The 25,814-nt window shown below is 44.3% G+C and overlaps 3 protein-coding genes across 5 annotated transcripts in view; 1 reads left to right on the forward strand and 2 right to left on the reverse strand.

Annotated features, from left to right (window-relative positions):
- Positions 1–2,754: 2,754 nt before the first annotated feature.
- Positions 2,755–6,016, reverse strand: LOC119163420 (zinc finger protein PLAGL2). The gene is made up of 2 exons (XM_037415411.2): positions 5,945–6,016; positions 2,755–3,712 (listed from the first exon to the last, which is right to left on the reverse strand). Exon 2 carries the CDS (start codon positions 3,695–3,697, stop codon positions 2,903–2,905), a length of 795 nt encoding a protein of 264 aa, XP_037271308.2. The 5' UTR covers positions 3,698–3,712; positions 5,945–6,016; the 3' UTR covers positions 2,755–2,902.
- Positions 5,301–8,877, forward strand: LOC119163423 (coiled-coil-helix-coiled-coil-helix domain-containing protein 7). Of its 2 annotated transcripts, XM_037415414.2 has the most exons (4): positions 5,301–5,489; positions 6,364–6,445; positions 6,543–6,641; positions 8,240–8,877. In XM_037415414.2, exons 2-4 carry the CDS (start codon positions 6,365–6,367, stop codon positions 8,375–8,377), a joined length of 318 nt encoding a protein of 105 aa, XP_037271311.1. In that variant the 5' UTR covers positions 5,301–5,489; position 6,364; the 3' UTR covers positions 8,378–8,877. The 2 variants fall into 2 exon arrangements, with proteins under 2 accessions (XP_037271311.1, XP_037271312.1); XM_037415415.2 differs by lacking the exon at positions 5,301–5,489 and having other exon boundaries at positions 6,145–6,445.
- Positions 8,169–25,814, reverse strand: part of LOC119163422 (dystrobrevin alpha) — a 28,419-nt gene continuing 10,773 nt past the window's right edge. Inside the window, exons 7-14 of one of the 2 annotated variants that reach the window (XM_037415413.2) lie at positions 24,411–24,516; positions 22,806–22,972; positions 21,478–21,602; positions 18,958–19,143; positions 15,256–15,454; positions 12,194–12,437; positions 11,456–11,529; positions 8,169–8,522 (exon numbers count right to left, since the gene is read on the reverse strand). In XM_037415413.2, the coding sequence (XP_037271310.2) occupies positions 8,397–8,522; positions 11,456–11,529; positions 12,194–12,437; positions 15,256–15,454; positions 18,958–19,143; positions 21,478–21,602; positions 22,806–22,972; positions 24,411–24,516 (1,227 nt within the window). In that variant the 3' untranslated portion in view covers positions 8,169–8,396. Of the gene's footprint in view, positions 8,523–11,443; positions 11,530–12,193; positions 12,438–15,255; positions 15,455–18,957; positions 19,144–21,477; positions 21,603–22,805; positions 22,973–24,410; positions 24,517–25,814 lie in introns of both variants that reach the window. The other variant, XM_037415412.2, reaches the window with a different exon arrangement.

The following is a 25,814-nucleotide window of genomic DNA, read 5'->3' on the forward strand; positions in this document are numbered from 1 at the left end:
CTTGTTCTACAGCCAAGTATAGGAAACTAACAGTATTGCATATTTCAACACAAAATTTCGTTAATCAGTTTCTTTTTAGCTTGGTGAAATTCACACCAGTTGGCACTCCTACATATCTACAACACATTGCAACTTTCACAGGGTGATCAAAACAAAGACTGGAAGCGTGCCGGCAATTAAGTGATGCGAGGTTTCCATCTAGTACAGCTCCCATTTTAGCAACCTATGAGAAGCATCTATATCATTCACAGTTATGAACAGTTGCTATCGAACTTGAACAGTGAAAAGGATCTTTGAGTTCCGTACTACAAGCCCACAACTCAATTATTTCTTGCACCAAATCGAACTCAATTCATCAGATGCCTCACTCCCTGTAGATCCCCAGTGAACGTCCAACATGTAACAATCCATTCAGGTACAAAATGTTCCAACTGTCAAGCGCACATAATTGTGCAACATGGTCAACGTGCATTAATTCAAAACTACTAAGGAATAGAACTCTTACTAGTCGGTAATGTATATTTCAGTTTATCGTAGCAGTACTGTGCAAATGGGTACAGCACTATGATTCACCAGATATAAATCAGAAATGCAACTGATTTGCCAATGCCAGTTTTCAACGTTGCCGGGCAAAATATATTAACATTGTGCCAATTCCTTTTCTGTTTAAATGGCGCTCCTGTTAGACCATCAGCATGAGTGATAGAATATATATAAAAATAGTTGCATTACTAAAATAACAAAGTAATCATTGCTACCTCACACCAACTACACACGGCATCATTTTGATCGGTTTGCTTTGCCCTATACAACACAGAAGCATAGACAGACTACGACAAAGGTATAGTTCTAAGTATACAACTTTGAAATGCGTGGGGAAAATGACAGACCAACATAAAATTAACTGAAACGTTACATAAGAAGTAATCATTATTGCAAGTCATCTCTAGTTCACATGGTCAGGTAATAAAGAGGTATCCATCCAAAAATGATTGCAACAGCCACTAATAGATCGGGAATAACTTGCACCACTTTGTTACAAAACAAGAACAATAGCACTAGTGGTAAAGCTGCAGATACAGCAAGAAAATACTCGGCAGCTTATATATTGCATTGTGGGTACTCAAGCATAGCGCAGGCCGAGCCCCCCTTGGCTTAAAACAGGGTGCAGAAAAAAGCACAAAAAAATGAACACATACATCACTGGTCTCGAAAAAGGGGGACACCGGAGTTTCACCGGGAACAAGGGCAGATCTCCCCTGGAGGTAGTCAACACTCGTGTAAAGATAAAATATGCACGTGTGTATAAGGCAACATATATGGCTATATAAAAAGACTCGTAAAATACTTGTGTGTAAAAAAAGAGCTACGGATTAAAAAACAGGTACATTATCTGAACACATTGAAGGTGCTGCGCGAGCCACCTACGTCGCGGCGATCTCCAATTATTTCCGCCTCCGTTTTTTTCAGGGCTTCCCCGCGCCAATGTTGACTCGACTCTCACCGGTAATAATTCAGGTACGCACGAAAAAATGTGCATTGCCATTGACAGGAGTACGAGAAAAACACCGTGCACTCCCGTGGCATTGAACGTCTTGAGGTAGCCGCACATTAAGTGCGTGTATATAGACAGAGACATATTGAAGCACAAGAACTAACGGCATGCTAGTTTTGAACATAGGGATAACTGACACCGGTATTCCAAACTTTAAATGGCGAACTAGAGATGTCCACTAATCTCATTACTGTCATGTGATTGGCACTTGAATCCAGCAAGAATTGCTTGGAATGCTATAGTAAGCGTACATGCACTCGCAAAGCAGTACTACGAGCATTTGTCTTTTCAACCGCCGTGATTAACTCTAGAAGCATATCTTCTGAAGCACATGCAGGGTGGGAATGATGCCCCTATGACTTATATGTCAGTCATTTAGCATGACACACATCGACATCATATAATGGTGACAGAGTGTCAAATGGAGCTAATTCATTTCGCATTCTAACAACTGCCATAAGTAGAGCTTCAGCAAAGTGTACATGCAAACAGATCACTTGCTGCAATCATGCCAATACCTACATACTGGCATTCACATTTTTACTTGGCAGAGTTATTGCAATATGGAAAAAAAAAGATTAGTTCTGACACCAGACAAGGCTAGAGAGATCTGAGAGTTCTGCCGCGTCTCTTGCACCATTACACAGGCCTTGCTATGAATGGAGAACTTTGTTTTGCAAATGTGGAAAGACAGACCTTTCAAACACTGGCACAGTACGCATGCAAGTACTATGCAACATAGTACACATGCGATCCTTTCAAACATTAGCATAGCATGCATGCAACTTTCACTGGCATTACTGAGCAAGTAGGTACCACAAACAGAGAAAATTCAAGGCACTAATAACTAGAGCTTGTGCCTCAAACTTGAGCACTGTCTTGAAATTTCGTGGCACTACTGCAATGCTACATGATCAGATTAATGGCATACTTACTGCCTCAACATCAACATTTGTTTAAACATGATTCTACAAGGCACTGCACCTGCCAGTGCTGTGGTGACATTTCCCAATCACTCGCAACCCACTAACTGCAGCTGACATTCGTAGCAGTAACAGCGTGACTTCTAAGTCACATCATGGTACACTACTTGAGCATTTGCTTAGCGTAGCTGAGTGAAGCTGCTGTGGTTGCAACACAATTGACCCAACACGTACTGAAAGTGAGTTTAGCAGGACAAGACACTGCAGTTGTCAAAACTTTTCAGCAAGACAAGAGACAGAAAAGATTACTTTTAAAAGAGGGGAGGGTGGTGTTGCTTGTCTACAGGAATAACCTGATGGCCAGCACATCCCACAAAAAGGATAACACCATGGGAAAAAAAAAAGAAAGACCAGACAAAAGGGTCTACTGGAAGGCCTGGCTGAAATGGGGCAGAGGTGGTGGAGGCGCTGCAATGCTAGGCCCGCCGCAATAACCTGCCGTTAGCAAAAGTGTTGGATTGGCCGACGGAGGAGGCGGGCGGTGGTGGTGTGGCGGCTCCTCGGTCAAAGTGACAGCTGAGACAATGCTCGCGGCAGTAGTGGAAGGCGCAAAGGCCGTCATCCAGGGGGCAGCGGCCGCTTGGCCGTGGTGCGTCTTTTTGGTGTGGCGGACCAGGTGGTCCTTGCGACCAAACTTCTGTGGGCAGAACTGGCACTGGAAGTTGCGCTGGCCAGTGTGCACCACCAGGTGACGCTTGACATCCTTGCGAGTGAAGAATGAACGCTCGCAACGGTCGCACTTGAAGCGGCGCTCGGTAGGCGGCTTGACGAGCCGCGAGGAGGCCCCTGAGTGCACCTTCAGGTGCAGCAGGACGTCCTCGCGGCGTGCAAATGCCGCACCGCACAGACGGCAGACGGGGTCGCCGGCCTCGGCTGCATGCAGTGCCGAGTGCTTACGGAACGAGAGCGCCGAGCTGTACTTCTTGCCGCATAGCGCACATGTGTGCAGCGCCTTGTTGGGGTCGTGTACCTGCTGGTGCGTCTTAAGGTGGTCCTTGCGGTGGAAGCGGCGCTCGCATGATGGGCACTGGAAGGGCCGCTCGCCGCCGTGGATGAGCGCGTGTCGCAGCAGCTTGAACTTTGAGCTGAACAGGCGTCCACAGCCCGTGGTCGGGCAGCGATACTGGCGGCCCCCCGCCGGCCAGCTCTCGACCTTCATGCCATCAGCGGAGGCCTGCATACATCGGTACTTCTGTTTTCCTCAGATGAAACGGGAAATGACAAAGCCAAGAACTTCAAAAATTGTGAAAACATGTGGTACATGAAAAAGACACGGACCAAAGAAATGATGGCACAATGTACATATTCAAGATATCTCAGCCCATCGTTACATCCTGTCAACTCTAACAAATGGCAGAAAAGTGAAGATAAAAGCTGAAAAAAAAAATCATAAACAGGGGTTGTGTGTTTGAGTCAACGTTTCCACAAATAAACTTGTCTTCTAGCTTTGACGTTCTATTCTTGCCTTGAAGAAGACAAGTTCACGTGTCGAAATGTCGGCTTGCACACACAACCCCTGTTTATCAATTTTTTTTCATAGTCAATAACTGCACTATGGGATGCCATTCATGTGAAAACCTCAAGTACATCAGCACAAACAACGACAATGCCAGAGAAAGAACACATGGTCAAGCCCACAACAGTCGCATGAACATCCTGAGTAACGAGGGAAACATGCTTTATATGCGCTTCGCATCAGCTGCAAGTGTTAGCTGTGGCTTGACAATCCTGGACGGCGGCGGATTTGTAAAATCTTTTCCAAACAGAAGGTTGGTGCTTTAAACACTGCCAAAATGCAAGAAGGCTTGCAGACCCCCACCCCCTACAGACACACAGAAATCTATTAGTTGCAATTTTCGGGCATTACACATCAGTCGTTCATTGTCTAAACAATGAACAACAGAAAGGTGTGGTTTCTGTCATCTGTTCTTGCATCCATGAAGTTATACATGCGGCCTATGGAATAGCTATTCATGAATCTCAATGCCATTACAAGGTCTGTCGACATGACTTATGTGGCAGTTCATGGCTCGAAATCGCGCACTCTCATCGATATCTACTAGTGGGCACATTTTCGAACTTGTATTAACGTTGCTGAACGTGTCGGGGGGCCTCGTCGGAAGTAAGATGTAGGGACCTTTTGTGCTCGGCCTTTGAACGCCAGGTAGCTATATCCCACGGAGCAATTAAATGCATGCTGCATATAATTTAACCCGCTGAAGAGTGTCAGCTGACCTAACATACATAAGTCACGACCTCCTAATTTTATAGAGGGGGTCGTGACATAAATACACGTATCAACAAAAAACAATAATAGAATAAAATAAATCGATGCGTTCGCGTGACAAAAAAATACTGACACCTCTACGCCTGCGCCAAGACATAAAGCGCGCTACACCTGGCAAAATTCTGTACACAGCGTCAAATAGCCCAATACAGCATCGCCACGCACAAGAACCACGTTATATGACCAAAACATAACTGAATATACGAAAAGCGCAACTTAAAAGTAGTTCTAGCGTAACTACTTCTAAGTTGCGCTGTTCGTATATTCAGTTATGTCCTACCAACTTGCGCAAGTTTCCACGCTTCATGACAAAAACATCTATTTAAAACGCGCGGCATCGGCCATTACTAACGCCGCGCACGGCGCATGCGCGTCACGTGATCAGCATGTCCGGTGAAAGTGTTTTGGCTTCCGGCGAGCCGAAGCCAAGCACAAAGATTTGGTGCCCAAAGTGTTAAGTAGGCCATGCCCTAAATCCGAGTACCAACATGTGCGCGGGTTTGCCGGCACTACCACGTGTGCAAGTGCGAAGCGTGCTTAACGCGAAATCTGCCGAACGCAATCACCGCTGCTTTCTGGACGCCGATGATGAGTTGTTCGTCCGTTGTCTAACTCACGCTGATCGGTGTTCAACGGGTTAAATACCTCGCCCCTGAAGATTGCCGTAAGTTCGCCTTTGAGGTTGCTGGCGTTGAACAGATGGGGCGTCTCCTTTGCGCTATTAGTGTTAATTATTGGAATTCAAACAGCGTGTGAATCTACAAGTGCGAAATAGCTTTCACTAGCTGCTAGCGTAGGTTCTGCGTGCGCCAGACACGTGCGAATCGTTCGCGAGCTCCGCCCGATGTGCAGCCGCGTTAAAACCGTGAAACTAGCAGTTTTTTTCCAAGCTGCGATCCATACGACACCAATAAAGCGGCTGATCCGCGCCATACATTATTGTCGTGCGCATGCAGGATGCGGTGTAGCCCTAACTTCTGCTACTGCGGTAAATCGATTTGAGCCACGCGAAGTCCTTGAGCGATCGCGAATAAAACCGTTAATACACTGTTCACTGAATAAGGCTCGAGCATGCACAATGCCATTGATGACATGCAAATAAAGTGCAGTTGTACGCACCAAGCGTGGAGCCACTGCCCTTGAAAATGCTGGGCGAGCAGTGCGCAGTGCACGCTGCGACTACAGTGCTTGCAGCATTTTGATCACGTTGTTCAGATTACCAACTCGAGTACAATTTCGCCCTGTAAATTGTTTTTACGGGTTATTTCACTACATCTGCGCAAGACACTCATACCTAAATAAAGCAACTTTATTTGAAAGTCGCCATAGGCATCATGTGGGGGAAAACATGGCGCTGCCGTGAGAGTTGCCTTGTATCGTGAAGGAATGCAGAAAGCCTCGTGCTACGGCCATAGAGTAATATAGTTGATTTCAGTGCGTAGCCTCGGATCGTAAAATTTCGGCCCAGGCGCGCTGCGTACATCGCTCAAGTGTTGTCGCTCGTAAGGTCAATTTTCCACGTCGTGTCGTTCCTACAGCATGATGACCGGAGCGTCGTCGACGAGGACGCAGTCCTTCGAGAATGCAGCTGAACAGAGAAATAACAATCCCTGTTTTAAGGTGAGCGGCCCCTGCGTCGTTGAATGCGACGTCTGAACAGTTGCCCAATTTATTCGGATGTCACATTTAGGTACACGCGTTGACTTTGCCGTTACAGGAACAGAAGTTGAGCATGAAATGCCTTGAGGACAACGGCTACGACTATGACAAATGCCAGGCCTACTTTGCGAACTTCAAAGCATGCAAAGGGTTCTGGGTAGGCTTTGTCTTTTCTTGCGTGGCGTTTTTTTTTTTTTTTTCATGGTTCGCCCTGAAAAATCCGTCTACGGCGGTGACTGCACTGCTGCCCAGAATCGCCAGTTCAAACTCACTATGTGCGCTCTTCACAGTTGCCTGCAAGCGTTTATAAATGTGTTAACCTTAATACCATGCAAATGTGCAAACATCACACTACCTATAACACCAGTAAGCCAAACGATTACAACTTCAATGTTTTGAATAATTCCCATTTTTCTTTCCTTGCATACCACATCCATTCGCTCACCATACTGGAATGATACTGTCAGGGTGCTCCTTCATAAGCCATCTTGACTTTTCAGAAATTCGTGATAATGGCACAGTTATAACTTGAAAGATGCACTTTTACACAGCTTGTAGCGGTCATCTTGATGTCACAGATGTAGAAAAAAAAAACAAGAAACAACTTTAATGTTGACAGCCGTGTGGGTCAATCTTTTGAAGGAACCAAAGGGTTTTTATAATCCTGTACAAACACGTTGAGCCAGTAGAGCAAATCCTTGGGATCATTAATACGCTGATCTGAGTTCTCTTCGTACAGTGTGTAATTCATTACAAGAATAGAATTTGTGAAGCTTAGCCGATCGTAGCACTGCTGTCTTCAACTGCCCCTGCGGTAGATTTATTGCATGGGTCCAATCTGGTTGGATTTTTCCAGGAAAAAATATTGTTTATAAGAGCTGGAGCATACTATGATGAGCTGTGATAAGAGAAACAACTATAAAGAGAATACAATACCACAATTTGCAACTACTGTCGACTTCTGGCAGCTGGTGAATGACAGCTTCTTGTGTTGTAATGTGCTCCCTGTTTACTATGGTGCTCAAACCTAAATTTTGCCACAATTCCGAAAAACGACTAGCGGCCCTTGAACGTAAAAAGGTGCCTACAGCATACTTTTTACGTGACCGCAGCTTTAGCCTACGAAGATTAGGTTCTCACGGACAGCAGCATGTTGCCACAGATCTTCTGCACGTTACAGCATTATGCTTTGCAATTTTAAGCGAGAACAGGTGAAGGCTTGAATTACTAAGCACATTTTTTTCTGTACTCTCAATGAGCCAGCATGTCTCAAGGCTATCATCATCACAAGCAACAGAATGTTTAGTGGCTGTTTCAGTTGTACATCTTCTATACAAAAGCAGAGCCAATAAAACAGACTGGGAAGCTCTCCGAACCATGGAGAATGGAAAAACGAAGGAGGGAGCATTACGTCACACAACTGAAGTCCCAACATGTTATCAACGCGTCGCAACGTGCGATAGGTTTTAGTACTACCTTTGGCGTTCTGTTTTTGAACTTTCATCACGAGCCAGCCGGTCTGCACTAATCTCGTTGCTTGTGTGATCTTGATGCAAAAGGTCATGTGTTGGGTTGACATGGCTGGCTGCATGACTTAATACTCCCTCTTTTCTTTTTCGTTCCTTTATACTCTAAGCATTCATAATTAGAAATAATCAGTTGATGAGTGCTTAACACTGCAGTATCAAAGATGTTGACCATTTTATTGAGTCACTATGTACACAAAGAAGCAACTGTAGTGTGTGATGATTTCAGTTGGCCATCGTCAAGGATCGACGAAGGAAAGGCATCCATCCCGCAATGCCACCGCTCGAGGAACGCGATAGCATCAAGCAGGAGTACCTAAAGCAAGAAGCGCAGAGACGACGGAGCGGTGGGCGGCCAGGCAGCTAACTGCTCGTTTATTGACTACCTAGCGGTTGACCCAGCGATGCACCGTCTCCTCCCAGTCCGTGTTGGCTGCCTCCTCTTCGTCTTCGGTGCGCACGTAGCTGTCGTCGTCAGTGGTTCCCGGCTGGAGGCAGCTGGGGGACAGCTCCTGCGGACATGCCAACTGTTTTGCTGAATTGTGCAGAGTCTGTGTTTTGAAAGAAGCACCAGGCACAAAAACCTCAGCTTAGAGGGTGTGCCCAACAAGAGATCCAGTGCTAATACCCACAGTAATGTGCACTGACAAGTATGGCATGATCTACACAGGCTGTAGATTCTGTCGCACTGGCAGGTTTTCAAGGATTATAGGAAAAAATAAAGTACGAGCAAGCCCTACGGTATAGCTTTTAATAAAAACTAAATAAGCCCCACATGTACTGTAGGGTTGCTGCAAGTGGTCTAGTCTTACACTCCGCTAATGATGTCACATTCTAGCTCTATGTTAATAAAATGATTTGTTGCCACCTGTTCTGTGTTGACAAAGCAAGAAGAAAAAATATTGGGGGGCTCTCAAGCTTCGCCTTTAAGGGAGCACTGACATCAAATTTACTCGGTGAAGATCTTTGTGTCGAGTAGCTATCGAACCCCTAGAAGTGATTCGGGACCGATAACGCAACTGAAAGACGAATAACTATCACTTTCATGGATTTATGTCACTGGTACCTAGCACGATTGAAAGAGGACGGCAATTCCGCCATTTTTAGCGCTACAAACGCTATCAGTGGCGCTACCTCGTGGTCACCTCCAGATTGCGCCACAGCTGACCACTTCTCCACAGAAAAGAGTGACGTCAAGCTAAGCTGCTCCGCAAGCATTTCGTCTGCTAGGCGCACACATTCAGTCATGCCTCGTCACCTGCATTGTTGTCGTACAAAATATCGACTAGGATTGAATACGACAGCTTGCAATCACCGCGACGTCACGAATCATTTTCGCTTTAATCGACCCTTTGAAGCACAGCGATACCAAAATGGAGGACGTTCCAAGCAGCAATGGGGTGCCCGGGGATGCATGCTTCAGCCACGCTTGGTCGTGCTTCTAAATGAGTTTATATATTCGTGTGTGTGGCGTGCACAGCATTCAGGTCTACGCAAAGGGGTATTTGGAATATCGATATAGAGAATGCGCACCAGCGGAGAAAAAGAATATGTTCCCTGCTTGCCAGGTTCCTCTTTGCACCTCCAGATGGCCCCACCTATCGAGCCTCTCTCGGTGGCGGCGGCGGTGACCCACCCGGTATTACGCAGATGCAAAGAAGTCCACGAACTAAAATTCATTATTAACAATACCTGCGTGTTACTTGTTAGTGACGATATCTGTGTATACACTACTCCACCTCGACAGATTGTCATCGTATTGGCATGTAACATGCGTGTAATGAAAAAACGCCCTCATTTTGCTATTACCGCGCTACGACAAACAACTGCTATTCGCAATGATTCTTCAACATGCTGACTGATGAGCAAATGTCGAATCATGCTCTTTTATTTCATTATCTTTTATGGGTGGTTTTCATCTTGGTAATTTCGCAAAATCATTCAAAGTGGAGCGTCGAAGATCAGACATCACGAGTGAGTGCATCTTTAGGCTTTAGCGCCACGATAAGAACACTAGGATCGGAGACATCGCTACTAGTGCATCATCACTCGGGACGGTATGTGTGAAATGTATCACACCGAACACAAAGCACTAGTGTTGATTAGGCAGTGACACTTCATTCTTCATTAAGCTCTTGTACGGTGTTTGCTGTCAAAATAAAATAACTTCCACGCGATGAACACAATTCACATTCGTCCAAGAAGTCCTACGCACACCGAGCAATAGAATTAAGGGCACATCTCGATCTTAAAATTTGATGTCAGTGCTCTTTTAAGAGTTTAACGCGACAGTGATGGCCTGTCCCTAGCGTGTACCGAGTTCAAAATGACTTGTGTCAGTGCAGCTTTCGCATATGGCTGCATTCTCTGTAATGGTTAGCATGCTCTAAGGCACATGCAATAGTGCACGTGAAAGCTTTTCGAGCTTCCTGTGCACTCACTACATGGCCTTAAGGGAAAAGGCGCAGTAACGTATGTGCCTCTTGTAGTGGGTGGTCCGCTTTAAACCATAAATTCATTATAATCGCAATGTATGCTTGACCACGCATTATTACGGCCATATGACATGTTGCATTGCGAAGCATGTATACAAGGCACGTGTAAAGCATGCAAGTTACTTTCATTGCATTTCCAAGCAAAGGAAGTTACTTTCACTGTATTTCCAAGCAGACACGTAGCTCTGTGGTAGAACACCCACTTTACATCCAAACAATCCGGGTTCAGTCCTCACACAGACACTTAATTCTTTATTTTATTTGCATATTTCTCAATTTTTTGGTCACACACAAGATGATGACTTTTTCGCTCATAACCACTGATGCCGGCACCGGAATTTCTGCGTAACAAGCTCTTCAACGCTACCACATTAAAAATTGTGCAGCCCACGTATAAAAAATTTCAATCAAAAGACCCTTGCACTCATGCCATAACAAAGTAGCTTCCTGAACAAAGTTTAATTGAAATCGTGACTTATCTCATCCTCTCCTCAAAGCAGCAGGAAAAGAATGGTCAAGTTGCATTTGGACATACTGTCAGTAGTATATACTCTATAGAGCTTGCAGTGAAACATGGTGTTGAAATTTTGTTTTCTTTGGGTTTTAAACATCAATGCATACTTGAATAAGTAACCAAGTGATCACAGAGATGTTTGCCAAGCCAGCAAGTTTGGAAGTAGCAAATCACTAAGCAGATAAGCAGACATTTGGCTACATTAAAGGAAAAAGTTGGGCTAGCATAAATCGGGCTTGCTAAGCTATGGCAGACGTGCTGGCCCCTGCTTCAGCATGCAATTCTTGAGCATCACCAACCATTGGCAAACGGTGCCAAGAGCAGCACCAAACTTGCCACAAGATACTGAACCAGTAGTGTTCAACACCTACAAATGCACCTGGTTCAAATGTGCACTTTGTTTATGGCTTTGTGAACGAATTACCTGTGGGCTTACATCTGTGCAGCCATTGTGCTGGCTTCCATCAACATCAGGCCCAGGCTGGGAGGCTTCGTCTTCGGAACCCACACCTACAGAACAACATTCACTGACATACATACTCATGCCAAACCAGCACATAGTCTCACTGTTGTAAACTGGTGCTTACAAGCATTGTCGTAACTGCGTATTTTAAAGTGAAGGTTGAAATAGGCAAATGACATAATACAATAGGGCACTTAAAAACAGCCACAAGTTTTATCCAGCTTTGCCAATGACTGCTTCTCAGCCTCTCCTAATGGAGGTGCTAGCAGACGACTATGTGACTTCGCCCAGCAAGAGATGGTGGGCAAGCACAGTGTTGCCGGAGTTACAAATTGAACACTGAAACTTACTTGAAAATGTTCGTGCACTGCCATTTTGTGACTTTTTGTTCGCAACTGATATATGATCCCCAGTTCTATGCCAGCAGGGTTGCAGTATGTTAAACTATGTAAGTAAATAAAAACACACTGTACTATTCCATGCCGGGAAAACTGTTGGCCAGTTAAGCCATAAATACAAGCACAAGTATATCTGAGCGTAGAATAAGGCAGTTCAGATTATCACAATTTTGTGCATGATTATCTAGCATCATCATTTCACTTCGTTAATTTTTTATTCACTCTCCCCTGTGGCCATGGCACCTGCGTGACACTGAAACAGACATGCAGACAGTGCAGCCTCAACTCTGAAAAGCTCCACCCTCGAAGTTACCTGAATGTAACTCGCGCACGAGGGACGACATAGCGTGGGTGACCGAGTCGGCAGCCACGAGCAAGTGATCGCGCAGTTGCCGACCCTCAGGTGTACGGCCGAAGGCCATCTGCACGTCCGCACCCAGGCCAACCAAACTGTCCGGGGTCTGTAGGTGTGCGGCCACTATTGGAGGGCGCTCGGGTGGGGAGGCGGTGGACCGAGGAGAGCTGCCAGGTGTTGACCGGGGACTTCGTTGATGGTTCTGCATGCAAAAAGTCCAGCTTGTGGCGCCACCTTTTGCTCCTACACACAATGGCAATCGAACTACAAGAGTGGGCTATAATCTAGTATACAAATGTTCGCTATAATCAGGCACTTGTTATAGACTTATCCTGGCCTGAACCTGATGCAACGCCGCTAAGAACAGAGGGCCTCCATCCAATGATGCCACTGGACTATGATTTGTGGCTCTGTGGGTCCCACCATAGGACAATTAAGGTATATAGCAGAAACCAGACTTCATCTGTACATGTGATTCTGTATGACGTTAAGCAAACTTTTAAAATTAAAAAAGAAAACTTGAAAGCGTTAGCTTAGGGAAAAAGTATTGTGAGCACAGTCTCCTGTGGCCGCCTGTGAGAGCACCAATGTCCTCCAGCACTACGTACAGTTGGCGTTGAAAGCTTCAGGAACCCTCGAAAACTGAATTTTAACAGCTATTTCTTACTGTATTCAATCTAACTGTGTACTACATGTTATCCTAATTTAGATTGGGCCAGAAATTCAAACTCGATGGTGCCTGCCAAAGTAGCATGAACATTCAGCCTTTACATACCTTGTGGACTCCAAATTTTTCTTTTTGATTACAGATTATTAAGGAGGAATGTCCAGGCACCCTGATTACTTAATTAGCATGATTGAGTGATTTTCCTCAGTTCTCTTATGCCTGGCTCATTGCAAAGTAAAATCTACACGTTAACAGCTAAGTTGATACCCTGGCTCAATATTGGTGTTATTTCCGCAAACATCATCCATAGAATTTGAACTCTCATCTTAAAACCTGCAACACAATGAGAGTTAAAACCTCGCAGTAGGATGAAAAGCCATGTTCGAACTATGTGAAGCAGATGTGATCACTGTTCAACTTCAAGGTGCACTGACGCAAAATTTTTACATCTGGTTTCTTGGTTGCAATAAGTAGCTAACAATCCACTTATCACGGTGGAAAACCTTGTTTGCTCGAGTGCAGGATGAATAAATATTTTGAGAAGGGTTTTATAGCACCAAGTAAAAGTTACTGTTTCAAAATGCGAACCAAGTGAAGAGGGACCATGAGTGGTTTCCATGTAAACATAGCTGGATATGTGAGCCCACAAGTCTTTGCATGAGCATCATGCTGACAACTCTATGCAATGAATCTGCCCTCAGTGCTGCTATAATCTCCTCTGGGACCTTGTAAATAGAACAAGGACGTCAGCCTTTACACTTCTCTGCATATCCAAAAAGGAAGTGCTCCCTCTTTCTGTCGAAAATGTCTGGTAGAAGAGAGCGCTTGCAAGGATCGTGGCAGCCAACGCATACTGACGATGCAAATGGCTGTTAGCTGTTTACAATAAAACCAAGTTGGCGATGATGTTGTTAGGTGGCGAATTCGACATGCAGTTGGGTGTCACACACTTCAAAATTTATTTTAAATATATTGTAGGTTATATTAGCCGTTGATATATTGTAGATGATGTGTGTGTCTCCATACAAGGCTATCCAACAAGCTATCTCACCTTCAAAATTTCGTGTTACTACTCTTTAACCTTTTGTTGCCGAGTATCACGAATTGACGACATACCGAAAAACTTCAAGCAAGTCACGAAATGCATGCCACCTTTAATGCCGGCTATCAAGCACTCACGAGGAACGTAGCTTTCAGCATGAAAAATCTAGCGTCCTCTCGTCTAAGGTATTTTATGCTAGAACCAATGGTCTGTAGCTGATGCAGCAGAGCGCGAAGCGCCTGCAACAGCCCTCGTTTTGTTTTACAGCGAAAGCTGTTATGAGATCACAACTCGGGTCACGCGCAGTGCCGTAGTTGTCTGCTGCCGTTGTCTGTAACCACATCACACGAAATTAGAAAAAAAAAACCTATTACCAATAACACAGTGGGGCTGAAACTCTGGTCCGCTCGGTGCCAACCCAGTATTTTACCTCTGAGCCACGCCGATGCTTGGGACTTGTTGGCAAACTTGCCTTAGGCAGGCTTGATGTCAAGAAAGCAATTGCGTTAATACGACTTACAAAGCGTTTTACAACAGCGAAAGAACAACCAGTAGCCGCACAATGCAAATAGCGTAACGAGTGGGTTGTCCGATGCTTCAACACATTACAAAAGCTTGTTCTTGTTCACCTATTGCCTGTGTCACACACCCACTTCAGCCATGATTCATCATCGTCGTTAGCCACTGCATGAACAATTGGCACAAAATTCCTTGCAAGTGTTTAGCGCTTACCACGCTTCTCAGAAGAATGACAAAAAATAGTATAGCGAACGCCGTCCTACTACCCAAGAATTTTTAATATTGATGCTGTAGTGGGTATCAAGCAAGTGTGCTTGCAGCAGTCACCCAATGAATGTTTAGGAAAGGCTTTGAAAGGCCGCTCTTCTAGCTTTCGCTGTGACTGCGCTGCGCCTACCACGCAGGCCTGGTGTTTTTTTTTTTTTCTTTTCTTCGCCTGATTGAAACAAGTTGTACCTTCAATAATCTCGTTTATTTGGTGTGCACGCACCTAAGAGGTGGCACACGACATGTTACGTAGTTCTGAAGCATGTTTTTTTGTTGTAAGATCCTCGCTTCTGTGGCATATTGGGAATTAACGACATACATAAAAGTATGGATTAAAGTTGCATTTTGGGCAATTTAACAGCAGAATCATTTAAAAGTTACTATTTAAAGCTGGAAAATGCAAACGCTTTTTAATTTGGCAGTTTCATAATTCAGGCATTAAAGGATTAACGCACATGCAGCAGGAACAGTCTGATGGTGTGTCTTCCTTTTGCTGAAGAAAGAAATGTCCTATGGTGCAATTACTTTGAGCATCTTCATGAGGGCCTCCAGCTGAAGCATGAGGTCCCTGCGGCTGTCCTGCAGTTGTGCCAAATGTGCCTCGAGATGGGCCTTCCGCTGACGCAGGGCCTGCAGCTCCCCGACCAGCGCGGGGCTGCCGGCGCGCATCGAATCTTCTCGCTCCTGCTGCTGCCGTAGCCGCACTATCTGGCCCATCATTTCTCTGCACGTGAATTTCGTCAACATCAGGCATAACAGTTCTATGTGAATGGGTCTATTGAAACCATAGAGTTTCCTGTCAATACACTAGAGGGAACTCTGGCTCTAATGTTTATGAGAATTGCAACGCAAGGCTCAGCAATTCAAATGAACGCCTCGTCAGGAGACATACGAGTCTCCTTTTGCCTTGCCTCGTGTACATATTTCATGTCATGTAACTATGTCCGAAATAAACTGAAACTGAAACTGAAATCAGCCCACAAAGTTCACAACAATCCAACCCTTTATCTGAAACAAATGTCAAAACACAACAATAAACAAAGAAACAAGTGCATTCAAAGTCGTAATAAGCACGAAGATTAGACAAGTCCGTGAACTACCCATTGTTCTCATGGTGGCTTAATAATTCCAGTGCTAGAGTTCCCTCTAATTAATATTGGGGAAACTCCACAATTCAAACTTTTTCCCAAAAGAGACATTTGGCAGTAGTTACTATCAGCTCCGACTTTGCTTTAAACAAAACAAAATTTACGTTCACACAAGCCCAAACAGCTTCTTTAAAAAATGGCCCAGCATTTTACAATCATGGCATGAATAAAATTCTCAGAATTACCGTATTTACACGATTGTAAGACGACCCTTTTTTTCAAATTTGACAATCCAATGTTGGGGGGTCGTCTTAGAATCGAAACCCATGTATTGTCATCTCGAATAGTTTCCCGCTCAACCCAAAGCGCATAGTTTTCCGCGTGCTTATACAAAAGCTTTTCTTTTTTTAGCATCTACTGCGCGCATTACGAGTGCCTTTATGACGAGCGCACGGCTCTTGAGGGAGCACCGGTAATCGATGGAAGAGCCGCCGTAGGGGGGTATTGGTAGTTGACGAAAGAGCTCCTCTTTGTGATACAATTTTCTAAGCGGGCGCGTCGCCGCGTGCTCCTGTCGCTTGTGTCCACGACCGGCTCTCTCGAGTCACTTCTGTCTGACATGAGTGCCGTAGGCTCGAAGAACACTCGGCGCTCGTTTACGGCAGCGTTTAAGCGGGCTGCTATTCTTCATGCGGAGGAAACCAACAACTGTGCAGCAGGACGGAAGTTCGGAATCGGTCCTCTCCGCATGGGCGGCCGTCCCACGCGATGCCGTGTTGCGGTCGTTCGCGAAGTGTGGACTCACACTTGACGACGACGTGCTGTGGGACTGCAGCAGCAATGACGGCAGCAGCACCAGGGAAGACGACTCCAGCGACGATGAATGATCCTCCGCAACCACGTGAATAAATTTCCCTTGTGTAAAATGCGCGCGTTCTTTTGTTTTTTTTGAGATGCGATTTTGGGGGGGTCGTCTTACATTCTAGTCGTCTTACAATCGTGTAAATACGGTAACTGCTAGTATATTGCACGCTTGAAAAGCCACTCAGAATGAGTAGGGTTAAGAGACCATGTGAGTGTGTTGTGAAATAGCACAGTATGTCAAGAGGCAGCGTGACTGAGTAGCCTCGACAGGACATGTTTCGTACATAATTTGTTTCAGCAATGGTAGTACAGTGTGTTGCAACATTGTTTGCATGTTAGTTACATTTACGTTGACAGACGCTGTGAGATTGGTTTCTTTACTACAGTTGAACCCCACTACAACGAACGCCGCTTCAATAAAATTCTTGCTACAACGAAAAATTCACGATTCCCCATCAGCAGTCCATAGGAGTCAATGCATTAATATTGTTGCCACAACGAACACTTTTTCTTCTGTCGTCCCGCTTCAACGAAATTTCACGATGCGATTCCAGGCTCAGATATTTATTGCTGCTTTGCTTTGCCAAAAAGAGGGCAGTCTCATTGCTATCGCTATTGAGCAATGGTGGCGCCCATGCTTGCTGAACAGCAGTGGTTTCTGGTGGTGTCAATGCAAGTTTTAGACTTCGTCGACGTATTTTCAGTTTCTGAAAATGCATCGAAATGTTAAAAATTGGGTTTACTGTATAGCCACAGACGATCCAAAGCTGAAGCTCAGTCACTAAGTTCATGGTTTCCTTCGCGCAGCTGCTGGGTGCATCTGTGGAACGATGCCTTTTCCTATTCCAATGCTTATCATTTTGTTCGTGCTTGGCCAGTGTGGTAACTAATGAGAGCGGCTGTTCGTCTGCATTATCAACAAAATCAGCTAGCCACGAGTGATGGATGATAAGAATGGGATAAAATAAGGCAGAAGTCACCGTTTCACGATACCCTGCTGCCATCTCGGGATTTGGACGGCGGACAGCTGCTGGTGTTAACAAGTTAATGCAACTGTTTGGTTCGTTCACGAAAGCGATTGCAGTCATTGTTTCAGCGTGCTTTTCACCATGGCCTCGCTATGCATGGGTGAGAATCGCGTCGTGACGCTGCCGGGATGAAATAAAAAGCAGCGGACACTTTTTGAATTTTGAGAATAAACGTTCCTTTGTTTTGCTAGTTCGGATCGGCTATAATTTTTCGATTTCACTACAACGAAATGTTCGCTTTAACGAAATTTTTTCCACGCCCCTTCAGTTTCGTTGTAGCGAGGTTTGACTGTACTACTAAGCAGACTCGAAGCTATGCATTAAATACAGAAATGTCGCTTCCGAATCCCATGAGTCGTCTGGCTCGCCACATCCCATGTCGCGCCTGTTGAGCTGCTCTGGCGTTGCCTCCCTCTTACTTCCATTACACGATCCAATAGGCCTTGGCTTGGCATCTTCCATCGTGTGCTGTTTCCATGCCCCTCCATGGTTGCCAATAGGCCAAGTCATGCAAATATCTCAAAGACAAAGTGAATGAGTACTTCATGTGCCTGCAGCCAAGTTTGAGAGGCCATGTGGTATCCTTTGTACCATTTTGTTTAAGGCCACCATTGCATGAAACATACAAGGCTTTTGTCTTAGGGCTATTTTATATGACACAACGCAGTATTTTTCAGACTGTGAATGCACTTTCAGCAAAGAAGAGGGCCGATCGCTCTCACCACAGTGGTAAGCGGCGAGTGACAAATACGTTGAAGATTATTCACTTTGTTCACAGTGGCAGAGCAATTATTTAGTCGACATAGTGCTGGGCCAACTGAACCATTAATATTGCGTCGACATCTTTGTTCTGGTAATGGCCAATGTTGTGCACTTTAAATTAGATTTAGATTGGTTAGTGTTTGTAAGTGACCAGACATGCGTGCTCTTCGTTACTGTTCATAAAACTTAATAAGAAATAGTATCATAACACACAGGTTGTTATATTACATTTCAATAATTTCTGCAGCGCCTGCCACAAAGAATGGCAGCAAGCAACATTGCTCGCCACTCCAGTTGCAGAGTGAATGTCGCGGACCATTCGCAACCGATGAGAAAAAAATTACCATTAGCAGCGCTTGCGAATGGAGTGAACGAAGCCATTTTTTCCGCTGCAATCGTGGCACGGGAAGCAGCCTTTGTTAAGCACACAGAGCCAGAAAAATGCTCCGAGTCAGAGCAACACTTCACAAGGCAAGAGAGAGCACCTGTTTTTCGCCTCCAGCTGTGCCAGCAGCTCCCTTTGCCGTGCCGTGTCAGTCGAGCCAGTGGGCCTCTGGGCGAGGCGAGCAGCATAACGGGCTATCAGTCGGTGCTCCTCGTCTTGCCCACTGTCCATGGGTGGACCGATCAACGATGGGAGGCCATTATGACTGGCCGCGGGAGAGGGAGGCCTGCAAGTACAGAGGCTTAGGGTCACTGCCGAGTTACCGGTGTTGAAAGCAGAAAAGTGTATGCCATTCAAAAGACACTAAAGAACAAAACGCTTTGTTGCGTATTAGTAAAACACAATTTCACAATCCTGAAAACACCACTCTCACCATGTCATGGCACTTGGTAAGCGACAAAATGCGCAAAAAGAAACTGCAGGTGGAGATGCCACCTTGAGACTTCTGCACCAAACACTGTGATGTCATAGAATTTCCAAGGCATCTAATGGATCCTACATAGCGTCTAATTGATAAAATTGAAATACATTGAAATCTGTGGGTGCCACAAACTTAGCAAACAAAGTTTAAGAAAATTTCGTCAAGCCAATGTCGTGGAAATACGAAAAATACACTGCAGCATTCTTTGCATCATGCGCGAAGATTACGGCATAAAGCTCAAAAATGAAGCTTTAATCTTGATTTTCTTTGCAAACAATGAACTTATGACAATGAAACTTATGACATTATGTATAGGTCTCAGAGTGAAGGATATTAATTTAAAACAACGCACTGTTTTTTTTTTCTTAGTATCCCTTTAACCACTCATTCTATTCATTACCGCATGACAAAGGCAAGTGGCAGACTGCAAAGTACTCACGGATTGAAACAGGCCAATTTCGGATTAAGTAACTCGCAGACTTTCGTTTTCACCGTCTACAATTCAAGTCACATCGACGTCATTTCAACTGGAACATGTATATCAGAGCCACCATTATTTTTAGAGACCACATTCGTTGCAACGTGACACAGTTATCTCAAGCGACTGCGCATACCAGTCATCATACTAAAAAAATTTGACGTTTCATTTAAGTTCTTGAGTAATGTACATGCTGCACTTTGGGCATATCTTCTACAAAGATTGTGTGAAAGGCGAGAGGCAAGATCCCTGCTTGCTTCGGTTCTGCCATATTCCTTAACGACATGACATAACATCCTTGTTCACAGGTGCAACTTACTTTTGCCGTTTCTGCACACAAGGAAGATATCACTGAGCTTACGGTAAATTAAATAATCTTGCTACCAAATGTTTCTTCATATTGCTTTTACTACACAGAGCTGCTTTAGTAGATGCAGTACTGTGTTTGACAAGAAAGCCACAAAGCATTACAGCAAGAATTCTGAAATTCTGAAATTTTATTTTTTGCCTTTTTGAGAATGCTTGCTACCAGCAGATAACTACTGAATGCAACGTGAGTGGGTGATCGAAGTTATTTTTATGAAAAATGTAGCAGAAGTGACCATACAATGTATTGTCAGATGATTATATTGTCATTGCAATTTATTGCTATAATATACGCTATCACTCATTCTAACACTTCCACTAGCTTGACACTTATACTCTAGAACATAAGCATCAAATTATGTAAATTTCATACCTTTAAAATCATAATTCATGTCTAAAGCAGACTGCACACTTAGGGCCTTCCATTATTTTGTGGTATTCAAAATAATGAAGGGTAAGTGCTAGACAGTAGTGTTCCCACAAGCAGCAAAGCCAATTTATTTTTGTACGGTATGCCAACTCATCAGTGTGTTTCGCACATTTAAAAGAAAAATTCCATCAAGTGTGTACATTTATGCAATGTCCTTTAACCCTTTGGGTCAGGGCCCAACCACGGCTGTAGTGGTCCGTTGTCAGGCACTGCCAACCAATAGTGTTAGGGGTTTAAATTTTGAGGTTTTTCTCACTGCAATTCGCGTGCATTTTATGTTTACTTATTGAGCCACCTCAAGAGATATGTGAGCTTTGTTGATGTTCAGTGTTTTTCACACTAGGAAGCGTTACAATGTTCACAAAGGCTTCTGGAGCCTAAAGCATTCTCACTTTCATGCGATTTGCAGAGAAGCAAGGCCGCTTTTTCACCACGTGCATTTTAAGACGTTAAATTTCGAGAAAATGATGACAACTTTAGTAAGAAAGAAAACCACGTGCCTCCGTCAAATAGTGATGAAAGTGATTCGAAGAAAGTGAGTAATGAAGACGACGACTGCGGTGGATACAGCTCCTCTGTTGACACACATGGGAACAGTGCCTGACCACGTGTTGCGGGCTGGAAGGTGTATGCGGATAATGAGCCTTCTTTCACTCATTTTTCTTCACTGTAAGGATAATCTGCAATCCTGTGAGTTTTTCTTTCACTTTCACGGTTGGTGTTTTTCCTTGCAGCACCAAAATCTGGCAAATAGTTCCGCACTAGAACAGTCGGTATAAGTTCTGAACCGCACCTGGTTACTTGGCTAAGACAATGAGTGCAGTGTCCATCAGTGCGTGATGCATGGCATTCAAGAGATGCTCACACAATGTGCGCCAAATCCAGCGGGTGCTCCTCCTCAGGAAAATGCGGCAGTGGCCGGCTGGGTCGCTCGGGGACACACCGGAATGACTTGCGCAGGGAGTGACCAAGCTGCTTGCTGGCTGATTTCTGCATGAGAAAACAAAGCTCACTTTTTTTTTTTCTTAAAACTCATACAGTGTGCTTTTTCTCATGTACCTTGTATCTATTTGGTCTTTGCAGAAAGGACCCAACATCTTCTACAGAAGTTCAAACAGGGACAATTAAGGGGTCGACCATGTACCATTCGTTCAGAGCGGACAATAAGGGGGGAGTAGTCCTGTTGGCAAGCTATGATTTACGATTCAACCTCATAGCTGGAGGTAAGAAAAAAACTGACCTGAATAAAAACAGCAAATGTTACTCGCAATGAAATTACGAAAAGACTATAAACTATGACTTTTCCAAAACAAAAAGGGTCATCCACAGAACCCCTAGTAAGAAATAATAACTTTATGATTAGAAGCCGATGATGCTGCAGCTAGCTAATGTGAAAGACTAAAAAAGTAAGGCAGGAAATTATATTAAAAGGAATAGGGCTAAATGCAGCCAAATTATTTATATAGAAAGAACATTTCATTGCAACAGGAAAGAGAGGAAACAAGTGTGAAACATGAGTGGGCACTGCAAGTCTAGTTGCATTAATGAAGAGGATCACATATTGTAGTTCTTTGCATATAACTGGCACAAGATATACAAAAAATGCACTGTCAAAGTGCAGAGGCGGCACCGAAAGATGTGTGGGGCCACAGCCCCCCAAATTCATGCATGACCCCCCTCCTGACCCTTTAAGAAGAAATATATTAAAACCCAAGGAATAATTTCTCAGTCTCCCTGCCGCCCCAAAGCCCCGCCTCCCCGACCCCCAGTAAAAAAGAGGCAGATTTTTTTATTAATTTTTTTCTGAGGAGGGGTATGTTTTGGTCTGTATGCTATAGCGAAAAGAAGTTTCGGGGGGAGGGAAGCATGGGCCCGGCATGCAATACCCTGGCGCCACCCCTGCTAATGTCTGCGTGCGAATGACATGTAAAGTTTGGTGTGCAAGTTGGGTTCATGGCATTGCTTCAAGGTAATGACAGGAAGGCAGCTTCATGGCAATACCAGGAATATTTAAAAATTTACAATTTTTTGCGGTTTGTAATTTGTTGTGTGGATTATTTGCACAACAAATACAGTAATTTCAGTATGTGCAGACATGCTGTAATGTGCTATTTATTATATATGTCTGGCCTTAAGTGAACTCTTGAACTTAATACATGAACGAAAAATTGCAATGCGAAAGCGGGGACTCACATAGATGGCGTACTCCTTCATCTCGTGCTGGTTGGTGTGCGAACCCGAAGTGCGGCCGCGCCAGAAGCAGTCCTGGCAGAGTTGGTAGTTGTAGCAGCGCTGGCACTTGTATCGGAAGCCCAAAAAGGAGTCCCGGTTGCAGCCGTCACACTGCACTGGGTGCAGCACTGCACCACGCACAGTGGGGCTTCACTACACCAACATTACTTGCAGCGCACTTGCAGCAGACATTTCGATAAATGGTGACAGGCAATTAAAAAGGGGGAAAATGTATAACCATTGTATACGAGAACCTACGAGAAACTTCGAAACACTTTACAATAGTCCGCTGTTCCATAGGTGCACCATAATTCAAGCTTAAATATTGAGTTTGTATATTTTAGGGTATCCTTGTTTATTTAATGTTTATTACAAAGTAAAAGGAGTTGACACTGAAAAGTGGCGGTGCCTTTGCAGCAGCTGGCGCAAACGAAAGCCTACATTTAGCCAAGGGGAATGCATGACAATTAAGCATGTGCTGTGAACAGCTGTGCACGAACATGGGTCACAATGTTACTGCTTCAGAAATGGCCACATTTGTTTGCCGGTGTCTAAATGCTATCATACCGAGCTTTGCAGCATTTGCTGCATCAATGGCTTCACAGGTGCTGCAGATAGAAAAATCCTGATAAAACTGTTTATGGTGTTTTCAACGCTACCATTCCATTATTGAAGGGACATTAAAGGCAAATATTAAGTCGATGTTGATTGCTGAAATAGCGGCTCAGAAACCTCGTAGTGCTACTTTTGTGCAAAGAAAGTGCTTATTTTGAAATAAAATTACGCTTTACTGGGCCACATCACGTTAGCACACTTCAAATTACTTGCCTCAATTGGAACCTTTCACGTCACTCTTGCCGCGCACAACATTGCCCGGCTTGACTGCGCGACAACCGACACTAGCCAAAGCCATAGCAGCAACAACGGCCATTGAGTGATTTCGTGCTATGGCCTCCCAGATGGCACACGTGTTAGCTTCAACAGGGCCTCGCTAGTTAACACGACCTGTCCTGTTTATCCACGCAAGAAGTGAACTTTTGAACTACTTGCGCCATTCCGCATAGTAATGTCCGGCGGCTTTTTTTTTTTTTTTCGTGAATAAAACAGAAACGAACAAGCAGCATTTTATTACGTCTCTTGATGTACGGAAAGATTTTTATTCATTGCAGCTAGTTCAATTACTAGTTATTAATCGTAAACGATAATTCTGACGTCATCGGGACCATTTTCCGAATGTCCTACTCATGGCACGTGTTCTCATGCATATACTTTAATTTCTCGGTAAGTAGGGCACTGCTGTTGATAATAATTTCAGTTTAGGCGTTCTCATACATTAAGCTTTTACACTCACGTACATTGTTACTTGGCTTTAGTGTCTCTTTAAACACTCTGATTGGTAGGCTTTTCATTATACTAGGAAAAACAGGTACCATGAAAATTGTCAGTTAGTCCCTTTCATTGCACCGTTTCTTGCTCAGTTTCTTTTGGAGCCAAACAGTGTATGTACAAAAGTAGTTCAATCAAACAGTGGTCAACCCGTACATTGTCAAGACTAGAGCCCCTCACCGTTCTCGACATTGGCCATGCGATGGAGAAGGGGCATCCAAATCAGGCACTCAGGACCTCCATCGCTGGTCAACACAGACAGGAACTCGTTGAGCGTCACGCGGGACTGCACGGAGTTCAAGCCATATCACTTTACGACAGAGAGCAGGGCACTCTCTTTACGCATCTTTCCTAGCACTTAGCTGTGACTGTTCTGTTCGTCAAATTGTATACTTTTGCATACACTAACTCTCTCTCATATTTTGTATTTTAGAAGGCGAATTTGAGTTGTGCTCCCGTCAAGTTAGGAGCTCCAAAACTGCCTAGTAGATGTCAACGTACAGAAACACTTGAGATTTCAGATGCTAAAAATCTTTGGTATCCTATTTTTCTAGCTTCCTGCCCTAATTTAAAGTTCTAAACAGCATCAATTGAGCTCCCATCTCTTCATCTATCATCTCCATGTCGGAAGAATGAGTTTTTTTTGGAGTCAATACATTTGCAATCATAGCAGAGTGTGAAAGGCAACTTTGCTAAAATATCGGAGTGTGATGAGGTGAAGCATATAAGAAATTTTAAGGGGCTACTGTTATTCAGATGTGTACTGCAAACATTTGACTAAAGCAGAACCAAAAAAAACAACTTTGCCACAATACTAGAATGTAGTGAGGTGAAGCATATTGAAGATATGCTTCACCTTTTGAGAAATGTGTGAAGGAGTCATTTTTGATCGAACGTTTTTATGGCACATCAGCCATCACATCATCAGCAGTGGAATTTTGGGGGTCACACTTATCAACAACAGCCCATAGAGGACTATGGTGGCACCCAAAGAGCCTTCGTTTAAGGTGCATACACATGGCAAGGGCATGAACGACCAAAACTGCATCACCGCAGGGACAAGAAACAAGGTGCGGCTTCAGAGCAGAGGGTGGGAGCAGGAACTGATGTTAACTTGACAGCTGCTCGTTGAAACCTGGTTCAGGCCAGTTGATGAGCTCAGTGGTACGTAAAGCTGCCCACCGGCAAACTTGCATCACTGCACTACATGGTGGATTGGTCAGATAGAGGAATAAGGCGTGGTAATTGTTTTTCGAAATGCAAGGTGTGCGTGGTGTACAGCATTGTAATATTCAGACAATGTGGTAGCTGTGATCTGATATACAAATTGACAAGCCTGTTGGGAAGGGTGTAAAAAAAAAGATGAAGCCTGTTTACCGGCCCTTTATGGGTCCTTTACCCTCCTAGAGTTACATACTTAAACCTTGAGCTTGGAAAGTTATACCTTCAGCCGAATTATTATAACACCAATCCTGATCACTACGCTAAAACATCCTTACCCAATATTAAACAGCACTCAACAAAAACATGACAAACAAGGTGGTGTCGCTAACGCCTGACTTACCATGTGGGCCCACCGCAGAC

Source organism: Rhipicephalus microplus, chromosome 9, assembly GCF_043290135.1.
Source record: "Rhipicephalus microplus isolate Deutch F79 chromosome 9, USDA_Rmic, whole genome shotgun sequence".
Taxonomy (NCBI): Eukaryota; Metazoa; Arthropoda; class Arachnida; order Ixodida; family Ixodidae; genus Rhipicephalus; species Rhipicephalus microplus.